This window comes from Myotis myotis, unplaced genomic scaffold (genome assembly GCF_014108235.1).
Source record: "Myotis myotis isolate mMyoMyo1 unplaced genomic scaffold, mMyoMyo1.p scaffold_m19_p_9, whole genome shotgun sequence".
NCBI lineage: Eukaryota > Metazoa > Chordata > Mammalia > Chiroptera > Vespertilionidae > Myotis > Myotis myotis.
The window spans coordinates 32,533,469-32,559,459 of record NW_023416401.1 but is presented as its reverse complement, the minus strand read 5'-3'; the positions used below and the strand labels follow the sequence as shown (position 1 = coordinate 32,559,459).

Below are 25,991 nucleotides of genomic sequence, written 5' to 3'. Positions count from 1 at the left end.
CACTGCTTCTGTGTCTCCTGGAATGTACAGAAATGTTACCATACATGGGAAAGAGAATGTGTCCTGGAGCCTGACACACAGTGCTCTTTCCTATATATAGGAGGTCAGTTTTACGCCGTGCCACCCCCTTCTCGCAGCTCCCGCCTGCCCTGAGATGCATGTGCGCAGCATTGCTCCCCAACGCCCCCCAAATACACTACCACACATGGCTGGTGTTTCAAGCATTCCATGTTCCTCTGTAACGCTGACACTGGAGGGGACGTGAGATTCTGGACGTTTCCTCTGGTATATTCAGCTTGCAGTGTGCAGGGAGCTTCTCTTCCAGATAGAAAGTGGGACCTGGACCAAGGAGTCTGAGAATAGTCAGCACCCACAGTGCACCTGTGCCTGCCCAGCAGACTAAGCATCACCCAGAGCAATGTTCCCTGACAGTATGCCGGCAGCCTGGGCAGCTCTTAGGGCATTAACAAGGTGGTGCTCTCAGGAACTCAGCACCTGCCTGGTTCAGTCAGAGGACTCTAGAAAACTGACAGTTGGCCCGGTCAGTGTCGCTCAGTGATTGAGCATTACCCCATGTATCAAGAGGTCACTGGTTCAACTCCTGGTCAGGGCATGTGCCCAAGTTGGGCTCGATCCCTGGTGGGGGCATGCAGGAGGCAGCCGATAGATCTTCATGTTTATCTCTTCCTCTTCCTCTTCCCCTCTCTCTAAAAATCAGTAAAAACTTATAAAAACAACAACTCAACAGTGGTCTGGCTCACAGAAATACCCCCAAGACTTGGCAAAAAGGTGACCCTCAAGCCACTCCACCCGGCAAAGAGGAAGTCTGCTGGTTTAGTGAGGGATACTCTGAAAACTCACAAAACTTTCTCCCAGACAAGAGGAAGGGCAGCAGACATCACCCAGTGTACCATGACCTAGGAGTCAGGCAGGGTGGAGAGACAGGGACTTGTGTGGTTGAGACACCTGGCAATGGGCTGAGAAAAATGTAGTTTTCCTCTTCACCTTGGTTATTTAAAAGTCCTGAGATACCAGAATATCTTCTGAGATCAGCCACCAGTGTTAAGTCCCTCCAAGGACAGAATTATTGCCACTCTATTTATTTATCTATTGTGAAGTTAATAGTTTGAGTATGAATTCTTTTGCAGTTTTGTTTTTGCTTCTGGGAGGATTTCAGAGAACTGCTGAATCATTAATTTTTTAGCTTTGCTTGCTTGCTTTTATAACTGCCTCTGGAAGCCCATTTTTCCCCCTTGGAAGATCTGTGTAACAAAGACTGCACAGTAGACAGGCTCCAGGAATTGGCTGCCACTGACCTAACACACCTGCTGAGAGACAAGACACACCTCAACCAGCCCCAGCGAGCACAGCGCTCAGGACGCCTCTGCCACCTGCCAAGCGTGGAACCCAGCCCAGGGGGCATGAGCCGATTACAAAGAAATTACTAAACTAGTTAAAAGACATATTTTTAATCTAGTTTTCCCATTTTATACTAAATCATTAATACAGGTCACAAATTGCATTTATTCGCAGACATCTATAAAACAATCAAAACTGTATATATCTCTCTATACAGATCTTATTAATAAATTTTATTTGGACAAGAGAACTTGTGCCACAACAGTTTTAAACAGCATGATTAAAGACTGCAGCACTCCTAAGAGTGTCACAGGTATGTACAGTATGGGAAGGAAAAGATGCACCTCAGGGCTGATCATGATCCAGTTAAAAACACCTGACACACTATACGTGCTAATATATGCCATTCAGGTCATGACCAGCATGAAAAAATTCAGGACATAGATAACTCGGCACACGTAAATGTGTACAGCAATATGCTGCATTTATGAGTTAAAATCATAGTCTACTTTAGTGTTACCATCAAGCCCTTATGAGAAATTAAAAAAATCTCCTTTCCCATTAACACACGTCAAAAACTATTCACACTTAGGGCTGGACTGGGCGGCTAGTCACAGGCGCACAGGTCCTTGCCTGTGTGGAAACAGTGAGGTTAATACTGAAGGTCTCTCTCGTGTCCTGGCTCACAGCCGCCGTCTGGCTATAATTCCATCTATCGGTCATTAAATAAAACCAGGGGAAGAAACGCAGGTCTCTGGGAATCTTGTCCCTTCCATAAGGAAAATGCTCTGCAATTCAAGTTTCATTCAGTCAGGAAGACAGAAGGCTTTAAGGCTTCGGTGACAATTACAATCCTCTGAGAAATTATTTTCCCTTAAAGTCAAGATAAGATAATAGTGTTTACTGTACTTTCTCTTGACTCTTAAAATCCCTGGTGTCGGTGTAAGCAACTTGCATCTGCAATTAAGTCTGCAAGAGAGGAAGGTCTCTCTTCATCCTCAAAGTGTCCAGCTCACATGCGTGTGGATCGCGTGTCGAACCTCGGCTTCCTAGGAAGCGGGAAAGACACCGAGGCTGAAGCTTTCTAGTAGGTTGAGGAAGCTGTGCTCATAGCATCTTCAGAAATTTTGGTGCTGGCAGGGTGGATGCTTGCAAAGTACTTGACGTCACTGTCATGATCCATCTGAAGAGCCATGATGGTCTGTTCCACAGCCTCCTGGTGACAGCTGGCCGAGGTTAGGAAATAATCTGGAGACAAGTGCAGATTGCAAACAAAATCAGTCTAACTTTCAGTTTTGATAAGCACAAGTATACAAAGTACTTAATCATTATAAAACAGGATTTTCTACAAGTATAAACACAAGCTATATTGAATTATAAACAGTAATCCAAATTGATTTTATATTGTAAATTCCCCAAGCGTAAGAGAATTATCAGATATAATTTGACTAAATCTCATGTCTCATGATGTTCAATGGCAGCGAAGCTAATAAATATATTAAAAACTTATGTGTTATAGCTATTAATTAGCTCAGTAAAAGGAACACTTCCAAAATTCCAAACATATACTGAAAACCAGTCTTCTCTAGCTGTTTTATTGTAATTGCTATTTTAAAAAATTAAATGAATTCCAAAGGAGAAAAAAAGCAATATTAATTTACCCATATTCTTTGAAGTCTATTAAAAACGTCTTTCTATGATTCATTCATGAGTTCATGCATTGAAATGATATTTATGAGACATTTTGGGGGATTGTAACAAATAAAACAACCTGAATCTCGAGGAGTTATAATTTGCATCAAAGTAAATAATACGGGGCATATGTCTTCTGCGTAAGAATGAAAATGAGGAGGAAACACAAACATGCCTCCTGGGCCCCAAACAACATAACAGATGTCAAGAGGGTGGGGGTGGGGCTCCAAGGGCAGTGATTTTTCAGAGTCATAAGTGAATGTGCAATATTCAAACTAGAAAGTTTTAAATTATAAAAAGTTCACTAGCAGGGCAATAATTAAAGGTCCCTTTGGTCGCCCTTATCTGTTCACATAGTCTATGAATCTCCTCCCCGCCACAGACACTTTTCCTAAGAGTCGTGTACCCACCTTTTTCTAGCAGAGTTTGTCGTAGTGTCTTCGCAAGGAGCACTCTAACATTTGGAACCCTATCGTTTGCTAAGGTTAGCAAATGTGGCATCAGATGCACAGCGAACTGTTCCATGGGAAGGCAATCATCTTCAATGACAGTCTGGGGAAAGGAAGTAACTGCTTTAGAGTTGCAAATGTAGTTAGTCCACTTAAGCCATAATACTAGCTCAGAAAAGTCTTTTAATAACAATATAATTGCTACAGATTTTAAACCAATATTCCAGGCACTTGTGAACTCAAAACAAAAATGACATAATTAAACCCCCACTGAGACAGTTTTTAAACTGCTCCACAGACCTGGAGGGTTCTCGGTAAACACTCATTCTCACACCGTGCCCTGCTCCACAGACCCCAAGTGCCCTCTTGGGGACAGCTTTACAAAGAGCTCAGCGGACTTTATAAATGATTGGTGAACCAGGCAGATACCCAACGGAGGAATAGGGGATCCTATAATCAGCCAGGTGGCAAAGTTCTGTTCTTCAAGAATAAAGAGGGTGTTGAGAGAGATAAAGAGTAAAAGAATAAAACCTAGTTCTAGATTTAAAAAAAAAAGTGTCACAAATGGCCGAGTCTTTGCTTACCTGGCAGACAAAGACAAAGGCTTGACGACCAGACCACTTGGGACATCTACCAAAATTTTCTACAAGCTCATGGATGAGGTCCACGCCAAATGTTGGTGGTGTCGCCATGTGCAGCTTCTTCACCATCTCACTGACCTAGGAGAGAGAACATGGAGAAGTGAGGAATATCTTCGTTTTATGATCTTATTAAATACTTTGCTGACCTAAAATTATAAAAATCTTAAAACATACCAACTTGTAGGAAATCCAACGAACAGAAGAAACTTTATCTGCACATAGATTCAGAGCAATGGGGCGTAAATAATCATAAACATCTCTGGCACTGTATAACTCTAGGAGTAAGATCAGCTGTCTACAAAAGTGAGTTATAAAAATACAGTTACAATTTTAAAACAAGACGAATGAAAACAGGTTGATCATCTGAATAATTTGTAATACTGGATATTATTTGTAAGATGGACACAGGCAAAGACTAATAATTAACCTGGTCTCTCATGCAGAGCATCACCTCCCGTCTCTGTATGGCTATGTCTGCAAAGCATTCCCTAGTATGTTCAATTGGAACACAAAACACATTTTTCTCATAGTAACTGTTTAGAATGTGCTGAGAAACCTCCATCTACAATCAATTATGTAAATAAGAGAGTTCTAGCCCAGCTAGCTTGGCTCAGTGGTTGAGGGATGACCTATAAACCAGGAGGTCAAGACTCAATTCCCAGTCAGGGTACATGCCCGGATTGGGGGCTCGATCCCCAGTGTGGGATGTGCAGGAGGCAGCCGATCAATGATTCTCTCTCATCACTGATGTTTCTCTCTCTCTCTACCTCTCTGAAAATAAAAAAATATTTTTAAAAAAGTTTTGTTTGTAAATAAATAAATAAATGAGAGTTCTATCAGTGTACTTACTTATTAAGTACAGCTTCTGAGGCAATGATACATTTACTAGGGATAACATAGTAAGTGGTCCTCTACCAACTTTCCCATTACGTCTGATGGGAACTAAAGACTAGCAGCATTCATCAGGCTAATTTGAGTAGATGCAACAATGCTCATGAAGAAATAACTTGAATATGAATAAGAATTTTGCCTTTCAGATTTTATGTTTAATATTATTTACATTTGTAATCAGCAGGAAGTGAATTGTGGTCATGGTTTCAGTAACCAGATGTCAATCACGGTCCAAAAATATTAAATGGAAAATTCCAGGATTAAGAAAACCGTAAGTTTTAAATTGCACACCGTTCTGAGTAGTGTGATGAAATCTCAAGTAACCCTGTTCCTGCCTGCCTGGGACTGAATCATCCCTTTGTCAGCATCTCCACACTGCACACCCGCCCACCTGCTGGTCACACAGTCGCTGATTCTCACACTGCCTGCTGAGGCATCACAGAGCCTGTTGTGTTCAAGGGACCCTAACTTTATTACTGGTCCCAAAGCACAAGAGTAGTGATGCTGGCAAATCGGATCTGCCAAGGAGAAGCTGTTAAGTGTTTCCTTTAAGTGAAAGAGTGAAAGTTCTTGATTTAATAAGAAAAAAAATTGTATGCTGAGGTTAAGATCTATAATAAGAACAAATCTATCTGTGAATAAATCTTAAAGACATTATGCTGAGTGAAGAAGCCAGACACAAAAAGCCACATGTTATATAATTTTGTATATAAAATGCTCAGAACAGGCAAATCCAGAGACAGAAGTAGGATAGTGACTGCTAGAGGATGGGTGGGCGTGGAGAGGGGTGAAGGTTTCCTTTTGAGATGATGAAATGGTCTAGAATTAGAGAGTGGTAATGGCAGTATGCTACTATCAACATACTATACGTCACCAATTGCAACTCTGGTTATGTGTATTTTACCACAATTAAAGAGAGAGGGAGAGAGAGAAACAGACTAAAAATAAATAAATAAAAGCAAAGAAAAGTCCCTGCATTACAAGAAATGTTAAAGAGCAGGATACCAGACAGAAAATTGGATCTACACAAAGTAATGAACCCAGAAAAGCTAAAATAAATACACACCCTTCCAAAACATAGTCTAATAAACTGTCAGAACTTACTCAGCCAGTTCAGCTCGAAAACGCCAATTTCTACTATTATCTGTCACCAAAAACTCCTGAAGTTGATAAAGATATTCTCTTCTTTTGTCAATATGAAGAAGCTGAAATAACAACAACAAATTCACTAGGACAAAGCACAGACATTACTTCTTTTACTAGACTGCTTAAAAATGACTATAAATGATATGGTTAATTTTTTACAGGAGAATACATTCAGTAAATACATTTAATGGTCTTAAAAATAGGTATTAGGTTCTTTTCCCTGATAATCCCCATTTACCTTTACCTTTAAGAGTCATTATCCTCTTTTCAAAGGTTTGTTTCTTGAGCCAGCAAGTGACTTCCACTGAACTCTACAGTACCATAGCATAGCTTTATTACAGCACATCTACTTTATTCACATGACACCCTCATTATCATGAACTCTCTGAAGACAGAAATTATGTTCTTATTCACATATATATGCCCAGCAGATGGCACTATGATGGCACATAACAGGTGTTCAATAAATACAGGGTGGTGGCAAAAGTAGGCTTATTGTTGTTCATATAGAAAAAAAATAATTTAATCTATATAATAAAAGCTTAATATGCAAATCAACTGAATGGCAGAACGACTGGTCACTACGATGCGCACTGACCACCAGGGGGCAGACTCTTACAGACTCTTAACACAGACTCTTAACCCAGTCCGCAGGCCCCAGGCCAGCCAAGGCAGGTGCCAACAGGGGGCCCCCGAGAATCCCCCTGGTCGCCCCACAGAGGGAGGCCACTGGCAGTGGCAGTGGGGGGCAGGGCTGGCGCCAGGCCGGCCAAGGTGGGTGCCAGCAAGGGCCCCCCCAATCACCCGCCCATTGCCCCACAGATCGGCCCTGATCACTGGTCAGGCCTAGGGACTCTACCTGTGCACAAATTTTGTGCACCGGGCCTCTAGTATAAGAATAAACTGTTTTGTGTACTCACAACTGTAAACCTACTTTTGCCCCACCCTTTCCTGATAATTGCTCTACAAATATTTAAAAGTAGGTTTATAGTCAACATGGGGGGAATCCTAAAATTTTATATAAATAGAAGCAAATAAACATAAGTGTACATAAATAGATAAGAATCACAGAGTGAACTTAGTACTCTGACCATACATCTTCATGGGATATGTTCTAAGGATAGAAAGTGCTGAAGGAAATCTCAAACATGACTTAGTTGATTTCATGTTGCAATTATTACTAGTGGAGTAATTCTGAAACTACTGCATATATGTAGTGGAACTGAAAAAAATGACTAAATATATTAACGTTATTAACAAAAGTTTTTACCATGAAAAAAAAAATAAAGTGGAAAAAGGTATTAGACTGGAAGTAGAGATAACAATATCAAATTAGTCAAATTTAACGTTCAAAACAAATGATAAAAATGGATTATGTTACATTACATAAGAAAGTAATTCTAGAGATCACACAAATACTAAAATATTTCCAAAAAGTGTAAGAAAAAAAAAAGGTTATCTTTACATGAGAAAGGCAATTAATAAGTGTAGAAGGAATTATAAAAACAGAAAATCGGTATTTTACAGCCAACACAGTACCAACTGATTCACGTAAGAACCTCATTTAGATGCATGGATGAAAAAAGCACTGGGTGAAAGATTTGGGGAAAAAAATGTTCAAAGTTTGAAAGATCACCTCATCAAGAAGCTACTAATCACAAAGGTGAAAGGTTGTTTTACAATGGAGGAAGTGAGCCGAAACTACCATAACCAAGTGACGGGACTCAGCGTCACCAGTAATCACAAGAGCTAACATCATGTTAGGCCTGATATGATGCATTCAGAAAACACCTGCTGACCTATACAGATGGGTAATATTCCTGCAAAGGAAACCTGTTTAACCTGAATCTAATTGTGTAACAGCAATCAGACAATTTCAAATTGAGGGGCATTCTGCAAAACAACTGGCTTGGCCTCTTCAAAAATGCCAATTTCATTAAAAACAAAAAGTCAGGGGAACTATTCTAGATTTCAGGGGGCTAAAGATACATGATATTTAAATTCAATATGCAATTCTTAATTGGATTCTGAATTGAGGGAAAAATAGCCATGAAGGACATTAATTAGGAAAATTAGGAAAATTTCAGTATAATCTGTATAAAATACAACAACATGGTATCAATGTTTTTTAAAAAGTAGGATTACAAGGTAATTCCTCAAACCTTAGAACTACAAGAAAACCATACACAGAACAGACTGTTGGTTGCCAAAGCAGGGGGAAGTTGGGGGGCTGACTGGGTGAAAAAGGTGAGGGGATTAAGAAGTACAAATTTAGAGTTACAAAACAGTCATGGGATATAAAGTATAGCATAGAGAATACAGTCAATAATCCTATCTAATAAAAGACAAAAAGGGTAATTAACCGTACCTCTGCTACGCTTCCCATTGGTTAATCAGCGAGATATGAAAATTAACTGCCAACCGAGATGGCGGCCGGCAGCCACGCAGCTGAAGCGAGCAGGAGGTTTGCTTGCTCCAGTGATGGAGGAAGCCAAGGTTCCATGCCTGCCGTGGCCTGGCTCTGAGCCCGAAAGCAACAAAGTTTCAATTATAGAAGCTAAACAAACCCTAGATACCTGCTTTCAGCCAGCCGCGGCCTCAGAGCTGGAGGAGCAGGACAGCAACAAAGTTTCAATTATAGAAGCTAAACAAATCCCAGATACCTGCTTTCAGCCAGCCGCAGCTTCAGAGCTGGGAGCGCCAGTGAAGGCAACAGAGTTTCAATTATAGAAGATAAATAAATCCCAGAATAAAAAAAAAGAAAAAAAGGAGAGGTTGGGAGCTTCAGTTGCAGGCCAGCCTGAAAATGGCCCTCAGCCCCTCACCCAGACTGGCCAGGCACCCCAGTGGGGACCCCCACCCTGAAGGGGGTGTGACCAGCTGCAAACAGCCATCAGCAGGCTGGCCAGGCACCCCAGCAGCACCCCCACCCTGATCCGGGACACCCTTCAGGGCAAACCAGCTGGCCCCACCTGTACACCAGGCCTCTATCCTATATAGTAAAAGGGTAATATGCAAACTGAACCTAACAGCAGAAACACTGGGAATGACTGGTCACTATGACACACACTAACCACAAGGGGGCAGACGCTCAATGCAGGAGCTGCCCTCTGGTGGTCAGTGCGCTCCCACATGGGGGAGCTCTGCTCAGCCACAAGCCAGGCTGATGGCTGCCAGTACAGCGGTGGTGGTGGGAGCCTCTCCTGCCTCCTCAGCAGCACTAAGGATGTCCGACTGCAGTTTAGGCCTGCTCCCTGCTAGCAAGTGGACATCCCCTGAGGCCTGCCGGGCTGCCAGAGGGATGTCTGATTGCCAGCTTAGGCCCAATCCTTCGGGGAGCAGGCCTAAGGCAGCAGGTGGTCATCCCCTGAGGGGTCCCAGACTGCGAGAAGGCACAGGCCGGGCTGAGGGGACATCCCCCACCCCCCGAGTGCACAAATTTTTGTGCACTGGGCCTCTAGTATTGTAATAACTATGTATGTCAGCAATTTTCAACCTTTTTCATCTCATGGCACACACAAATTAATTACTACAATTCTGCAGCACATCAAAAAATAGATTTTGTGCCAATATGACAAAAAAAATGAGTATAATTTTGATTCATTCACATTAGATGACTATTGTGTTGGCTACTGTCATTTTTTTATTTGACAATCTTAAGGCAGTGCTTCTCAACCTGTGGGTCGCGACCCCTTTGGGGGTCAAACGACCATTTCACAGGGGTTGCCTAAGACCATCGGAAAACACATATATAATTACATATTGTTTTTGTGACTATGCTTTAATTATGTTCAATTTGTAACAATGAAAATACATCTTGCATATCAGATATTTACATTACGATGCATAACAGTAGCAAAATTACAGTTATGAAGTAGCAACAAAAATAATTTTATGGTTGGGGGTCACCACAACATGAAGAACTATATTAAAGGGTCGTGGCATTAGGAAGGTTGAGAACCACTGATCTAAGGGAAAAGAGGTCAGTGCCCTTGACCAAATCGTCAGGTATTTGCATGTTTTAAAAATTCTTTGTGGCACACTGGTTGAAAATTGCTGCTTATGTGGCCAGGTGGGTACTGGAAATACTGGGGAACACTTTATGAAGTATTTGATTGTCTAACCACTATGCTATACACCTGAGACTAATAAAATTTACATTGACTATAAACTGTAATTGAAAATTTTTTTTTAAAAAGAACTACGAGAGTGCCAATTTCAAGGCTAAAGTCTAACAACAGTATGCCAGTATCAAGCAATTTGTAAAGTTAGGGCTGTTCACCTCAGACACCAAGTTCCCACATCAAAGGAGTGAGGACTAAGGTTAAATTCTTCTGAAACACCCATAAAACCTTAAAAGTTAATGTTAATGAAAATCTCTTACACATTTAATTCATTAGTTTTGAAAAAGTACAAATATTTATAAACATGTTCTAACATCTTTAAAAATGAAATTTAGCGTATTTATTTAAAATGGATTTTAGAGACAGGAAGTGGGAAGGGAGAGAGGAGAGAGAGAGAAACATTGATATAAGAAACATCAATTGGTTGCCTCTGCACTTGCCCTGACCTGGAGGACGAACCCATAACCCAGGGATGTGCCCTGACTGGGAACTGATTTCACCACCTACTGGTGTATGGGACGACACTCCAACCAACTGAGCCACACTGATCAGGGCAGCGCATTTTTTTTTTTTAATTAAAAATTAAAATGACACCAGCAAAAATGATTAGAATGGTATTTTTTTTTTTTTTAAGTCACAGCTCACCATCAACTCCTGAATGCATTTTCTTCTATAGAATGTACAGAAACTGATCTTGGTAGTAGCAGAAAATTAATATTTTAGATTTACAGTGGAATTTTAGTGTGTTTTTATGCAAAAGAATTTAAAGTTACCTTCAAAAAATCATGCAAGTGTTTAAGGACACCTATCCTTACTTCATCGAGGTCTTTTAAAAATCCATTAAAAATTGGAACCAGATCTATAGCTGTCAATTGATCTCCGAGAATAACTGCAAGCTCATGGATGGAGAAGGCTAAAGTTCTTCGAACTTTCCACTGCAGAAATAAAAATAATTGCATTAGTAAGCTAAATACAAAGTACTTAGTTCTTGAACTTTTAGACAACACGGTAGTTCCCCCTTATCGGCAGTTTCGCTTTCTAAGGCCTCAGTTCCTCTGGAAAACTGTGGCAGAGGAAGTTAAGTCAACAAAGCCCATGAGCCACAAAAAGTCATAGATATCCAGACACATTACCAAGGGTCAATGTTTCACACTCTGTCTCTTTCCAAGGGTGTGGTGGTGTGTGGTGCAGAGAAGAACATGCACGCACACATTGTTAACCTTCTCCCACCTGTACAGCGAAGCTCATAGCACTCCAAGCTCAAAACTCCGCAGTGTCAATAATACTACAGTTCTATCAAGGTTTTTAAATAGAAGCATTTATAACACTGCATGGAGAAAACGAGATCCTATAGTTTTAAGAATTAATCTACACATAAATTTTAGATAATAACACATTTATAAATTAGGAACTTAGACATGTCAGATGTGATCATTTCTAATACTTTAGATAAAAAAGAAGTCACCAAACTGTGGAACTTGAACAATGTAAAAAGAAAGGTCTTTGGTTCAAGCTCTTCTGCACATAATTCCTATAATACCAAGTACCTGCTAGAACATGAACAGAAATTCTATTGGGTTTTGAAGGGCAACACACTGTGCCTTCTATATGCACATGCTGTTAATGCCTTGGCTGTTTTACTCACCTGCATGTCTGATGCCAGAGTCTCGTAAGTCTCTCTTAGGCAGTGCCAGTTCTGCCTGCCAAGGGTCAGGGCCACGCCTGGAAGACTGTATGCACAGTGCTTAGCAATTTCAGTGTCGACTGTCTGTGCACGAGAGGGGTCAGTCATAGATAAATACTGATCTAATAGAGCCTGAGGCACAACGTCCTAATGAAGAGAGAGGACAGGGATGCATTTTGAGCAGTTTAGATATAAGTTAGGTGAACTTACTTTTAAATATATGAATTTAACATAGCATTTGAAATAGTAAAGAAAAAACAATCTGAAATTTTCAGTTATATAACGGAAAAGAAACATGCTGAGGAGAATGCATATATAAATAAAAGCAACTCTAGAGGAAAAACAATGAATAAGATCTTAAAACAGAAAACAGCTTAAAGGACAATTAGAATTGATTTCTAAATTTAAAAGAAATATTAAAAATATGACCAGCACCTTTCAATGTTAGCAAAGATTATAAAGGTTGATGTAACCTAGTGAATGTGGTTACAGGTACTTTTATACACTATTACCAACATGTATTTTTTTTAAAAAAAAAACACCACCACCTGCCTTCAGATGGAAATTTACCAATTATCTATAAAAATTTAAAGTGTATACACAGCTAGCCATTTATATAAATGTGAGACAAAGAAGAATGTATATACAATCTTGGTTATGTACGTATAATATAGCTTTGGAAGGATATACAAAAGAAAGGTGAAATTGGTTCGTTTGGGGGAAGCAAAATGGATGGTGTAGGAGAAACACTGGGAAGGAAAAAAAATCACTGAATGCCTTTGTACCTTTTAAATTTTGAACTATGTAAACTTATCTACTTTTAAAAAATAAATTAAAATGGAAATAAATTCATTAAAAGAATGAGACAAAATGCATGTACTGACTTGAAAATATCTCCAATATTTGGTAAAAGCATACTTAAAAGACTGTGAACATTTTTAAAAGACCGATTCCATTTTTAATAAACAGAACCTACAAAAATAAAGAATATATACCATTTGACCTAGGAAATCCACTTATAATAATCAAGGGCACATGCCCGGGTTGTGGGCTCGATCCTCAGTAGGGGACATGCAGGAGGCAGCCGATCAATGATTCTCTCTCATCATAGATGTTTCTCTCTCTCTTTCTCCCTTCCTCTTTGAAATCAATAAAAATATATTTTTTAAAAAAAGGTTTATAGTCCTAGAAGGAAATAACATGCATAATCATGATGAATGTAACACCGCTTGTAATATGACAGTGCAATGAGACCTGGAAGCATGTGAGGGACTACTGAAGTTATAGCACCTGCTCCCAATGGAGTCCTTATGTGCTCAAATGGAAAGATCTCCAAGATACAACTAAAAAAAAAAAAGAAGAAGAAAAAGAAAGAAACAAAAGGCAAGACATAAACTCTCATGTTCTGATGATTCCATAAACATATTTTCCCACATTTAAAATCTCTACAACTGGAGTGCCACTTGTTATTGATGGCACTTTATTAAGTCCCCCTCCCTTTTTTTTCATGTTTTCATCTCTAAAATCAAGCTGTATCTTAGAATTCTTGGCAACTTAGGCATGATGAAATATCTTGGTATGATGGTATGATTCTATTTTTCTTTGAAAAACAGAAAAGGATACATATATACCCACAATATTTATATATCCACAATAAATTTATGAAGGAATACAGAAGAAATTGTGATTATTCTGAATGAAAAATGGGGTAAGAGGTGTGAGTAGAGAAAGATTTTTGCTTATATTTTCTTCTTATTTGAATTTTCTTATTGAAAGCATGGGGGCAAACTGTAATCCAGTTTCATTCTCTTGCATGTGGCTTTCCAGTTTTCCCAGCACCATTTATTGAAGAGACTATCTTTACTCCATTGTGTGTTTCTGGCTTTGTCAAAAATCATTTGTCCATATACATGTGGTTTTATAGCTGGGCTCTCTATTCTGTTCAATGATCTGTGTGTCTGTTTCCCTGCCAATACCATGCTGTTTTGATTATCATAGCTCTGTAGTATAATTTGAAGTCAGGTAGTGTGATACCTCCAGCTTTGTTCTTTTTTTCTCAGGATTGTTTTGGCTATTCGGGGTCTTTTGTGGTTCCATACAAATCTGATGATTTCTCATTCTATTTCTTTAATAAGTGACATTGGGATTTGGATGGGGATTGCATTAAATATGTATTTTGCTTTGGACAATATGGCCATTTCAACTATGTTGATTCTTCCAATCCATGAACATGGAATACTTTTCCATTTTGTTGTCTTTTTCAATCTCTTTTAATAATGCTTTTAATTTTCAGTACATAGGTCTTTCATATTCTTCATTGATTCCTAGGTATTTTATTTTCTTGGTTGCAATTGTAAAAAGAATTGTCTTCTCTGAAGTTTTGTTGTTAATATTCAGGAAGGCATGGATTTTTGCACATTGGCTTTGTATCCTGCAACTTGACTGTAATAGTTTTTTGGTGGAGTCTTTAGGGTTCTCTCTCTCTATAGAATCATGTCATCTGCAACAAGTGACAGTTTGACATTTTCCTTCCCTATTTGAATGCCTTTTGTTTCTTTCTCTTGCCTTATTGCTCTGGCTAGGATTTCCAGAACTATGTTCAATAACAGTGGTGAGAGTGGACATCCTTGTCTTATACCTGATCTTAGAGGAAAAGCTTTCAGTTTTTCCCCATTGAGTATGATATTAGCTGAGGTACTTTATGATATTATGTTGAGGTACTTTCCTTCTATTCCTATTTTACTGAGTGTTTAATCATAAATGGATGTTGCATTTAATCAAATGCTTTTTCTGCATCTATTGATAAGACCATATGATTTTTAGCCTTTCTTTTGTTAATGTGGTGTATTACACTGATTAATTTGCATATGTTGAACCATCCTTGTGTCCTTGAAATAAATCCCACTTGATCGTTACATACTATTTTTCTGATGTACTGTTGTGTTCTATTTGCTCGTATTTTGTTTAGGATTTCTGCATCTGTATTCATCAGAGATACTGGTCTGTAGTTTTCTTTTTTGTGTGTTACCTTTGCCAGGTTTTGGTATCAGAGTTATATTGGCCTCATAAAATGTGTTAGGAAGTACTGCCTCTTAATTTTTTGGAAGAGTTTGAGGAGGATAAGTTTTAAGTCTTCTTTGAATGGCAGAATTCACTGACTAAGCCATCTGATCCTGGACTTTTGTTTTGGGGAGGCTTTTGATGGTTGTTTCAATTTTCTTATTACTGATCAGTTTACATAGAAGAAAATATATGAACCAAATTTATAAACCTTGGTCACAGAGAACATTTTATGAACTTGACCTCAAAGGCAAGGGAAGTAAAGGCAAAAATAAATGAATGGGACTATATCAAACTAAAAAGCTTCTGCACAGCAAAGAAACTGACAACGAAATAGAGAGGCAGGCAGCCAGGCAGGAGATAATATTTGCAAACAGTAGCTCTGACAAAGGTTTAATTTCCAAAATATATAAACAACTCAGAAAACTCAACAACAAACAAACAAACAAACAAACCCAATCAAAAAGTGGGTAGAGGACCTGAAAATATACCTCTCCCAAGAAGACATATGAACAGCCAATAGAAGAAAAGATGTTCAAACTTACTAGCAATTAGGGAAACGCAAACCAAAACTAAAATGAGATACCACCTCACACCTATTAAAGTGGCTATTATGAACAAGATAAGCACTAGCAAGTGTTGGAGAGGTGTGGAAAAAAGGGAACCCTCATTTACTGCTGGTAGGAATGGACTGATACATCTACTATAGAAAACAGTATGGAGGTTCTTAATAAAATTAAAAATAGAGCTACCTACCATATGACCCAGCAATCCCTTTCCTGGGTATATACCCCAAAAAACTTCAAAAACATGTATTTGCAAAGATAAATGCACCCCTATGTTCACTGCAGCATTATTCAGTGGCCAAGACATGGGAACAACCAAAGTGTCCTGCAATAGAGGACTGGATAAAGATGTGGTACATATACACAGTGGAAGACTACTCAGCCATAACAAAGGATGAAATACTGCCATTTGCCACAATATGGGTGGACCTTGAGAATATTACGCTAAGTGAAATCAGTCAAAAAAAGCTAAGAACCATATAATTTCACTCATATGTGGGACATAAAACTAAAACTCGTGAATACAAACTGCAGTGTGGTGGTTGCCAAAGGGAAGGGGATCCTAATATATGGTGACAGGAGAGGGTCCTAATATTTGATGACAGGAGAAAAATTGACTTTGGATGGTGGGCACAAGGTGCAACATACAGATCTTGTCACAAAGAAATCCATACCTGAAACCTATATGATCATATTAACCAATGTCACCCCAATACATTTAATAAAAAAAGAAAAAAGAAAGCATGCTATATTAGTCTTAATTTTTAAAACAGAACAAATTCAGTGAAAAGTAGCTTTAAAAGAGGAATTAACAACAGCCACACCGAAGAAAGCACCTTTGTCACTTACTTGTACTTTAGGTCTTCTTTCCTCATCAGGGCTGAAACTACTACTAGTGCTCAAGTCTGAGTCATTATGAATATAACGAAGGGTGGAGTCCATGTTCTGTTAGGAAAAAATATTTACTTAAAAAGTTGAACTGTCTATAAGTTTCCTTCATCTAAACTATCTTACCTTTTGAGACTGCCAAAGATATAAATACATTTAAGTTCTTCATGTTTTTAAAAGTTTATAAATATACATAAGGCTTCATTAAGAACTTCCCCTGCCTTAAATCAAACTTGCTGAATAGGATGCTACATGTATGAAAAAGAATTTCAGAATAAAAGTAATTTAACATTTAGAATTAAATTTGAAATGTCCCAAATAGTTAAAATTAGCTTGTTTATAAAATAGTACATAGAGGACTTGGGATGTCATATGAAGTTCTTCCACTGTTTCTAGTCTTGGCTATTTCTAATTTCACAAATACACATTTTTAACAGTAAAAAAAACCCCACACACAAAACAACCCCAAAATAAAAAGAACAACACCTTCCAAAATGCAAAGATAGCATAGTATTCAAATCTCCAATGATAATCGTGGTTAGGGATTCATTCTGAACCAACTATATTATACAAAATTTCTAATATACTAGATGTCATCAACCAAAAAACAAAACAGGAATCCACTAAAGTTTAAAAACCCTCTTGCCATCCCCACTGTGTGTACGTAGGTACTCTTGCCTGAGCTTTTCATTCAACCCACTCTGTCTGTGACCATTTGATTCTGGCATTCAGGGGTGTAGTTCTTCTCTGTTTATAAAAACAAGGGATCAGAAATACTGATACCAAATGATGCTGGCTTGGTGGGACGTGGTAGGAAATTAAGGAAGGATCATATAGAACAGCTCCAAGTATACAGCAAAAATGATGCTAGTAACAGTACCCACCCTCACACTCCAGAGTCCAGATAATGCCACTGGCCCTCCGCAACATGGCCTCAAGTCCTGATCTTCTGCTCAGAATACTGTGTTGCTTGCTGCAGTGAAATGGTCCGATCAGAAACAAAGCACCTCTCCAAAAAAAAAAGGGAAGAGTTAATTATTCTTGATAAAGGGCTTTGTTTCCAGTAAGACTATTTCACTGCAGTAAGCTACATTAACATTGAAGCTACTAAAATGGTCATGTAGACAGGATTAGGATTTACTTTCTAAGCACTGAACATACCATCAGTCACAGATAGGATGTGGTGACATTTACTTTTACTTTATGCAAAAGGTAGAGCTAAGAAAATCAGCAACAAACAGAATATACTAACTAGAAAGTGATTAGCTACAACTATTCCCCAACGAAACACTTCTAATTCAAACTACTCTCACTTGATAAACACTTTACTGAGTTTGTTACCTCAACAGCATCGCTGATTAAAGGCACGGAGGCATCATGATTTATTTTACAGTTTGGTTGCTCACTGACACACAGTTCATCTTGCACATCACTTCTCTTTTCTGTATCGCTGGCCTCTTCGTGAGCATCCAGATTGGAAGCTCGCAGCGCAGCAGACAGCACGTCCACTTGTGCTATAGGCAGAATAGGGAAATGATAATAAGTGGCAGAATTACAATGAAATGTGTACTTTTTGACACTGCCACCAAAAAGCTGGAAAAAAAAACCTCTACGTGGTAAATCATTAGTCCTTCAAGAGAAAAAGTAGAAAACTAATATGCTTTCATGAGATTAAAAATGCTTATCCACTACTGTACATTATTCTGCGTTAGTATGAAAAGAGAAATGCTATCTAGTTTTGGAGGTACCTCCAGTTTATTAAAAGGAGTCAATTTCAGTGTGAGTTAACTATGTTTGGGTAGTGCATAAATCGAACTTATAAGACTTACTTACTAAGCTATTTTAGCGGAAGAGCAGTCACTTTACAAACCCTGCCAACATAAAACAATCGCAATTACAAAGATTTTTGTTGCAGTTACATTTAAACATCTCATATCTTATTCCAGTTTATTTTTCTCTAATTCTTTTTGAAAATGAAATCAATGACTTGCCCCAAACACAGATCCCAAATGAGTACTGTCTTGTTTACAACAAACCAAACTGACAACTTACCAAGTTCTTAAATCTGGCAAGTAGCACTAAGTTTTGAGTTATACCTTCTTTATGAAAGTGACTCAAAACTGAGATAAATCATTTTTTTCTGACCATGACTGCCAAAAGTGCCCAATTCTTTCATTGGGCCTAAACTGGAAAGAAATCTATATTTTGTGAGCTTGGGCCATTTTTCCTTTTGTAGTCTATGAACCTAGCTGTGGTAAATCAAGCTGATATCAATAATTCTACTTGGGCACTGCTGAAATTCAATCCTGAATCAGCTTGGCAATCCCAAATGTTCTGGACAAAAACAGAAAAGCCGCAAATTCCCTGGGTAAGTATTTTGGAAAAGAGGATCTCTTACACCTACTTCATATTTTACTACTTCCCTTTTTGGCCTTTCATGTAGGATCTATTTCTGTTATAACTAAGAAAGGGCTTTCTTTTTCTGAAAAGGAATATCTCATTATTGTCCATGAAAACATTTAAAATTTTTGTTCAAAAACTTACAAGGAAGTTAAAAATCATCAATGCTTCAAGGAAGGTGAGTTAAATTGGGAAGCAAGGGCTGCTTTAAAATTTTAAAAAACCTAAGTCTTGCTCCCCCCTCACCCTCCCCCCCGCCCCCCCAATGACATGCCCCACCCAACAGTGATAAGGGGAAAGAACAAGTGGCACAGAAGCTTGTAAAGCTGAAGTTTAGCCCCTGGTCAGAATTTAGTTCCCAATTTTGGCTTAAAGTTCTGCCCTTCCAAAAAGTAGACATTTTCTGCAATTTGCCACGATGGCAGATTAGAAAAGAAAAAACATCCAAAACTAAGGTATATGCCTTTAAAAACTCAAAACACCTCCTAACATACAGAAAATTAAGGCATAGTAAATTTTAATTAACTATGGATTAAAAATGGCCTCAGATTTCAATGAAATCAAATGCTTAAGAATTCTGTAGCCAAAGCAGAAAATCCCTAGCACTGCCTAGCTATGTTTTACGAGAGGCCATTTGACACAGGCAGTTAATGTATTGTCCCAACCTTCTGTGCTCTCTGAGGCTGGGATTTTTGTCTGGTTTGTTGCTGCTATATATTTAGTAACTAGGGGAGTATCAGGAACATAGTAAGTACTCAATAAGTAATGATAAAATAAATAAATAAATAAATAAAATAAATAAATAAATAAATGGCTATGTTATAAAAGTTATTCTTATAAACAGAAAGAACATGATAAATTTAAAACTTTTTGGTAATTGAATTTTTTTAAAGCTATGTTTTTACTGATTTTTAGAAACAGAGGAAGGGAAAGTGATAGATAGGAACATTGATGAGAGAGGAACTTCATTGATCGGCTGCCTCCTGCACGACCCCTAGTGGGGATCGAGCCCGCAACCCAGGCATGTGCCCTAACCAGGTGACTGGGAATAGATCTGGTGACCTCTTGGTTCATGGGTTGACACTCAACTGCTGAGCCACACCGGTGGGGCAAGAACATGACAAATTTAAAACATGATAGGTTTAAAAGGTAAATCAGAAAGAGAACTGATTAAATCACAATATAGTATTTGTGTTGAAACCTCTCAATTACAGCTTGTAAATTTACAATACAATTTTAAGCCAAACATGATAAGTATTAGCCATCTTCTGAAATGCAGAGTCATATACTGAAGCTTACATGTACATGTAGGTCTTTTTAAAAAGCAAACTATACATATCATTTTTAGCTTGTTAAAAAAATTAAAGTAGCTCTTCAATATTTCAGTATTTGTTAAGTACCTACTGCATGTCAGAAAACTAGAAGGTACTGTAGTAAACACAGTGAGAATTCCCAGAACAGGCTTACAGCCTTTTTCCATAAAATGGAGTGTAAGAAAAACAAAGTATAAAAGTTATTGGTTTGATCAACTGAATAAAACTTAAGTTGTTAAATGATAATAAAATTTATTTAAACAAAAAGCTGAAAGCTGTAAAAACAAACATTTATCAAGAGTTGACTATCCTCAGCTATGAGCATCCTTAGTTTTAGGTGTAATTCTCTGTGTCTCAATTTTCCTCATCTGGGGGTGGAAGGGTGTAGAGAAATGGAGGGAGAATACAAAGACAAGATTTTGGTGAATATTCTAATTTATCAAACAAAACAAAACTTGATGATGTAGTTCTTGTTACATCAAGTTGTCGTAAAATGCAGAATGCTGGTTCAACGGGGTAAATAAAATCAACAACAGAAGCCACAATTGAGGAATGAACAAAGAAACGACAGGTCGCTATGATGCACACTGACCACCAGGGGGCAGACGCTCAGTACAGAAGCTGCCCCCTGGTGGTCAATGTGCTCCCATAGGAGAAGCGCCGCTCAGCCAGAAGCCACTGCCTTTACACTAAGGATGTCCGCAGGGAGCAGGTGTAAGCTGTCATTTGGACATCCCCCAAGGGCTCCTGGACTGAAAGAGGGCGCAGGCCGGGCTGAGGGACCCCACTCCAAGGGCACAAATTTCATGCACTGGGCCTTTAGTGTTTTCATAAAAAATAATCTACCAGGAGAGATAAAAAATAGGATATGCTATTGAATATTTTCATATTCAATATTCAATATTTCGGCTCTTGCTTTTGTTTCTGAATATAACAAAAAGGAATGAACTACTGATACATGAAACAAGGATAAATCTCAAACACATTATGTTAAGTGACAGAGTAAAAAAGAAGTTACTGCTTGATTCTATGTATGTGGCATTCTACAAAAAGCAAGATCATAGGGACAGAAAACAGATTAGAGGTTGTCAGAGGCTGGGCATGGAAGAAAGGACTGACTATAAAGGGGGACAAAGAATGTTCTGGTGATGAAACTGTTCTGTATCTTGACTTAGGTGGTGGTCACACACAACTCTATGTGTTTGTCGAATCTCACAGAACTGTCCACTCAAGAGGCCAAATTTTACTGATATAAATTATGTCCCAATAAACCTAAAAAAGAATGAAACTGACCATTTTCCAATTAAATTAACTTTGAACAATCAAGGATATGAATTTGCCTTTAATCAAATCATTTTCCTCCAAATGTAAAATTATAATAGAAAATAATTTAAAAATAATTTAAAAATCATTTAATCATAAATTAAAGCCAAATAAAGATAACTGCTAACTTAACCACCAGAATGCAATTTTCAAAGTTTGAACACAGGTTTTGTATGTTTTAGAAGGATACTGAAGGTTATTGTTTTAGCTGCTTTAAAAGTGGGTATTTACTAACATTGAGCAAAACAATAGTTTATAAATTTTAAGTTTTAGAACAAGGCCAAAAAATATCCACAAAAAGATATAAGTTCTAAAGACCTCTAATTATAGGATTTGTCAAAATTGTTTTAAATAGCATCTCAGATTTCACTGAGTAAAGTTATGAGTCATTAGGAAGCCTCAGTCTTCAAAGGGGCAGGAAGATAACATCTGCTCAGGTTCTGGCCTGATCACTTCCCAAGCCTCAGCAAGTAGAACAGGACTGCGTCAGGACATCTGGTTCCCACACACTGGGAAAACATATTCCACTTAATAAGAGGCAACTTTTGATTTGAACACAGAACAACTTTATGGCTGCATTCACAAGGAAATAATGTAGGTGATAAATGTGTAATCCAATGGAAAAAAGTCAAAACTGAGAAAGTAAGCTAATTGACTCTTACAGACAGACGTCTACAGCTCTCAAAACACATCATATTCCACAGAAAAATAGGTTATTTTTGTCAGCTGTTAATAACGCATGGTCCTTCCTTTAAAAACTCTGCGTCCTCTGCTATTTTATGAAAAAGCTAATGAGACCTAGAGCAAAATAGTTAAGGCAGGACAATATTTAAAACCGTAAATGTAAAACACTGTTTGAATGATTGTGAAAATTTTAGAGATTTATGAATCAACAAATCTGTAAATACTAGTTAGGAACACAGTGATGAGCTTATCTAAATGAAATTACCTAAAAATATTGTAGTTATCAAGACAAGACATGATGACAATGATCAAATTTTTAAGAAGGCATTTTTTATTTTTTCTGGAAAAAAGGTAAGCAAACACTTTATACCAACTTTAGAATAAAGAACTTGATTAAATATTCCATACCTCTAACATCCGGATCATCAATATGCGGCTCTAGATTTTCTATCATTTCTTCAAGTTCCTTTCTGGTGGCCATAGTGATGTTTGAAGAACCTGGTATGGTTGCTTCAGGTGTTTCTTCTGGTCTCTCTGGGTTAAGTTTATTCCCAGAGCCCTGCTCAAGTTCTATATCTAGATCTATTTCAGGAAGAGGAGTCCTCCAGAAATGGAAAGAGTTGTATAATTCCTGATCTAAAAGAGCAGAATCTTGTGAACTGGTGCCAACCTCTGGCCGTAATGTAGATTTGGAGTTACCAGGTTTTTTATCATTTTCATTACTAGCTGCTTCCTGATGAGAGTCTGAGGACAAAGTACAAAGTAAAGAACTGTCCATTGGAACACTTATTTCACCTGGAGATTTCCTAGTTGTTTCAGTATGATCTTCCATGTTTCCCAGTTTGACACTGGAATTACTAATACTGGGATCTGAAGGAACATCCTCTGTCCTGATTTGTACATCCTCTGGGACTTCTTGATCTCTGATCCTTTTATTGTTTCATTTGGGGGGGAAAAATGAAAGTATAAAAATAATTACTGGAAAAAAATCAATGACAGATACTACATAAAGCATTTAAACGAGCTAAATATTACGAAGTACAGAGTATCCATACATATTGAGTAATTTGCATAAATTACTGATAATGCTTCTTTTCCATCAGTTGTTCTGTGTTCAGAGATGTAAACATTTGTTAAGCCTAAGTCTAGATATTAAAGCATTAGATATTAGTTGGAGGCAATAACATTTAAGAATCCTGGAATCCTACAATACCATGATAATTTCAATAATTAATAAAAAATAGTAGGAAGGTAAAGTCCTACAATGCATTTTAAGATAGACACATTTTTAAAGTTATTTGATTTTTAGGATTATGGCACTGCCACTCTGCTCCAATGACATAATGAGAAGCTGAGAATTAAAACCTATTTGCTTACATTAAAAAGAAAAGAAAGCTTGACTGGCGTGGCTTAGTGGTTGAGTGTTGACCTATGAACCAAGAGGTCATGATTCGATTCCTGGTTAGGCACATGCCCGGGTTCAATCCCCAATCTTGGGCGTTCAAGAGGCAGCCGATCAATGATTTTCTCTCTCATTGATGTTTCTATATCTCTCCCTCTCCCTTCCTCTCTAAAATGAATTTTAAAAATTAATATTTAAAAATAAAAAAAAACACCTCTACACAGCATTACAAAAGATTTTATTTACTATCTCAGAAAATATATAGAAATCCACTCAAGTGTTTTAAGTTATTTTTATTTCTTCCAGCTCTTTTCACTTTCCAGCTCTACTCCCATAGGTTTTAACCAAAATGGAGCCATGACTTAATTGATAAAGACAGATGGTACAAATTCCTAAAGACCACAGATTATCGCCATTCATTATGTAAACTAAAGCACTACATTAATGTTTATCCCCTACATTTTATTAGACCCGATTAAATTTACTAATATATACTGAGCACCTACTAGGAACCAGAAATAAAATGGATATTGAGGATTCATATGTGAAATGTAGATCTTATTCATGAGACTATAATTAGAAGCAAATAAAAAAAAAAAAGAACTTATAAGCAAATAATTGTCAGGTAGCATGGTAAATATATAAGTATGCACAATGAACACAGGAGATAGAATTGAGAGTTGAAATTAAAAGGCTTCAGAGGAAATGATATAAGTTGTATTTAGAAGAACCAATAAATGTTTATGAGGCTAAGGGGAAGAAAATGTATGGAAAGAAGAAACAGCATATGCAAAGGTAAGGGTGATAAAGGTGGTAGAACACATTCAGAAAAGAGCAATGAGTTTATTATGGCTAAAAGAAGGAAATGATAGATGACAAGGATGAAAAACTTTGCAGAAATCACTATATTCCATACTAAATACCTCTGGAATTTATCGTATGGGCTATAGGAAATAAGGTAGGAATTAAGAGACTTACATTTTTAGATGTTATTTTTGAAAGACCATTCTGGAAGCAGTACAGAAAATTGGTTGGAGGTGAGACAAGAGGCAGGAAACATAAGAGAGTAGGTGATAGGCAGTGATGACTTTCTGAATGAAGGCACTGTATTTGGGGTTACAGTAGAAGTAAACACATTCAATGATGACAAAACCAATAGGACTTGTTCATTTACTGCATGCTGGAGAAACAAAGGGAGGCATCTGGGAAGATATCCAGATTTCTGGCTAGAGCAACTGATTAGATACTGGTAGCACCAACTAAAAGTGGAAAATGCAAGAACAATTCAATGAGAAAGCTAATGAGTTCCAGTTTGGACAGACTGAGTTAGGTGTCTATGTCAAAGGTGGTGGTGATGTCCATGGGAAACTGGTCAGACACTGGAGACAGATTGGGAGGTCATCAAGTCAGAGGGACATGTGTAGGGCTTAGATGTAAGGCAAGAAATATGAATGAAGGAAAACACAGCAGTCACACAGAATAACACAGAGTGAAGGCATTTTTCTTATATAAGGGATAGTAAAGATGAGTATATTTTAGGCTTAAAGAAAGGGTTTTAAGAGGTGAGGGAACTGGAGACATAGGAGAATGATGAAATAATGATAAAGCAATAAGAATATGGGCTCAATAACACAGATGGATAGATGAAGTGAAAACTCTAAGAAACATGAGAAGGATGGGTATGTAGGTAATTTGTAAGATGAGTATGTATGTGTGTGTGTGGGGGGAATTAAAATTGTTCACATGAAACATTATGTGCCTTTACATGCACACAATGAAAGATATTAAACCGCAGGCCTGCCAGAACTATGCAAAAGTGGAAGGTGACGTTAACAACTATGTAAATCCCATACATGTTTAATAGTCAACCATACACAATCTCATGAAAGTATCACCTTTCCTCTGATGTGACTTTATCTAATAGCAATGTTCACATTATCAGAAACACTTTTAAAAAACACATAATTATTTTTAAAAAGTTTTAAAATAGAGATAAAAATATCTAATAAGTCATCTGAAAATATGACAGACATTTTAAATTCTGGTGTTGCCTTCCCATTCTTTTTTTTTTCCCCCTTCCAGTCTTATTAACTGTAAAATATATAGTATGCACACATAATAAAATTCTGTTACAACTGTGAAAAGATTGAATTGCAAATTCTTAGATACTTATCCTAGTATTGGCACTACATTAATCTAAAACTCCAAGCCTTTTAGGGACTCACATTCCTCATGTACTCCTTATTCATAAAAATGAGGAACTGGCTTAGATGGCTTATAAGATCCTTTCCCTCTCCAAAAGAGTTCTTAAAGCTAGTGCTATTATGCAAAACAAATGTCTTCTATATGTGTATGAATTATGTAATATT

The 25,991-nt window shown here is 37.7% G+C and overlaps 1 protein-coding gene across 15 annotated transcripts in view; it reads right to left on the bottom strand.

Moving 5' to 3' along the window:
* Nucleotides 1–1,453: 1,453 nt before the first annotated feature.
* Nucleotides 1,454–25,991, bottom strand: part of PPP4R1 (protein phosphatase 4 regulatory subunit 1) — a 61,060-nt gene continuing 36,522 nt past the window's right edge. For 14 of the 15 annotated variants that reach the window (XM_036323843.1, XM_036323840.1, XM_036323844.1 and 11 more), the window contains 10 exons: nt 22,629–23,149; nt 17,842–18,014; nt 16,462–16,557; nt 11,948–12,133; nt 11,076–11,237; nt 6,137–6,237; nt 4,316–4,436; nt 4,085–4,219; nt 3,462–3,603; nt 1,454–2,607 (listed from right to left, as the gene is read on the bottom strand). In XM_036323843.1, coding sequence (XP_036179736.1) covers nt 2,444–2,607; nt 3,462–3,603; nt 4,085–4,219; nt 4,316–4,436; nt 6,137–6,237; nt 11,076–11,237; nt 11,948–12,133; nt 16,462–16,557; nt 17,842–18,014; nt 22,629–23,149 — 1,801 coding nt within the window. In that variant the 3' untranslated portion in view covers nt 1,454–2,443. Of the gene's footprint in view, nt 2,608–3,461; nt 3,604–4,084; nt 4,220–4,315; nt 4,437–6,136; nt 6,238–11,075; nt 11,238–11,947; nt 12,134–16,461; nt 16,558–17,841; nt 18,015–22,628; nt 23,150–25,991 lie in introns of those variants that run through there. The other variant, XM_036323852.1, reaches the window with a different exon arrangement.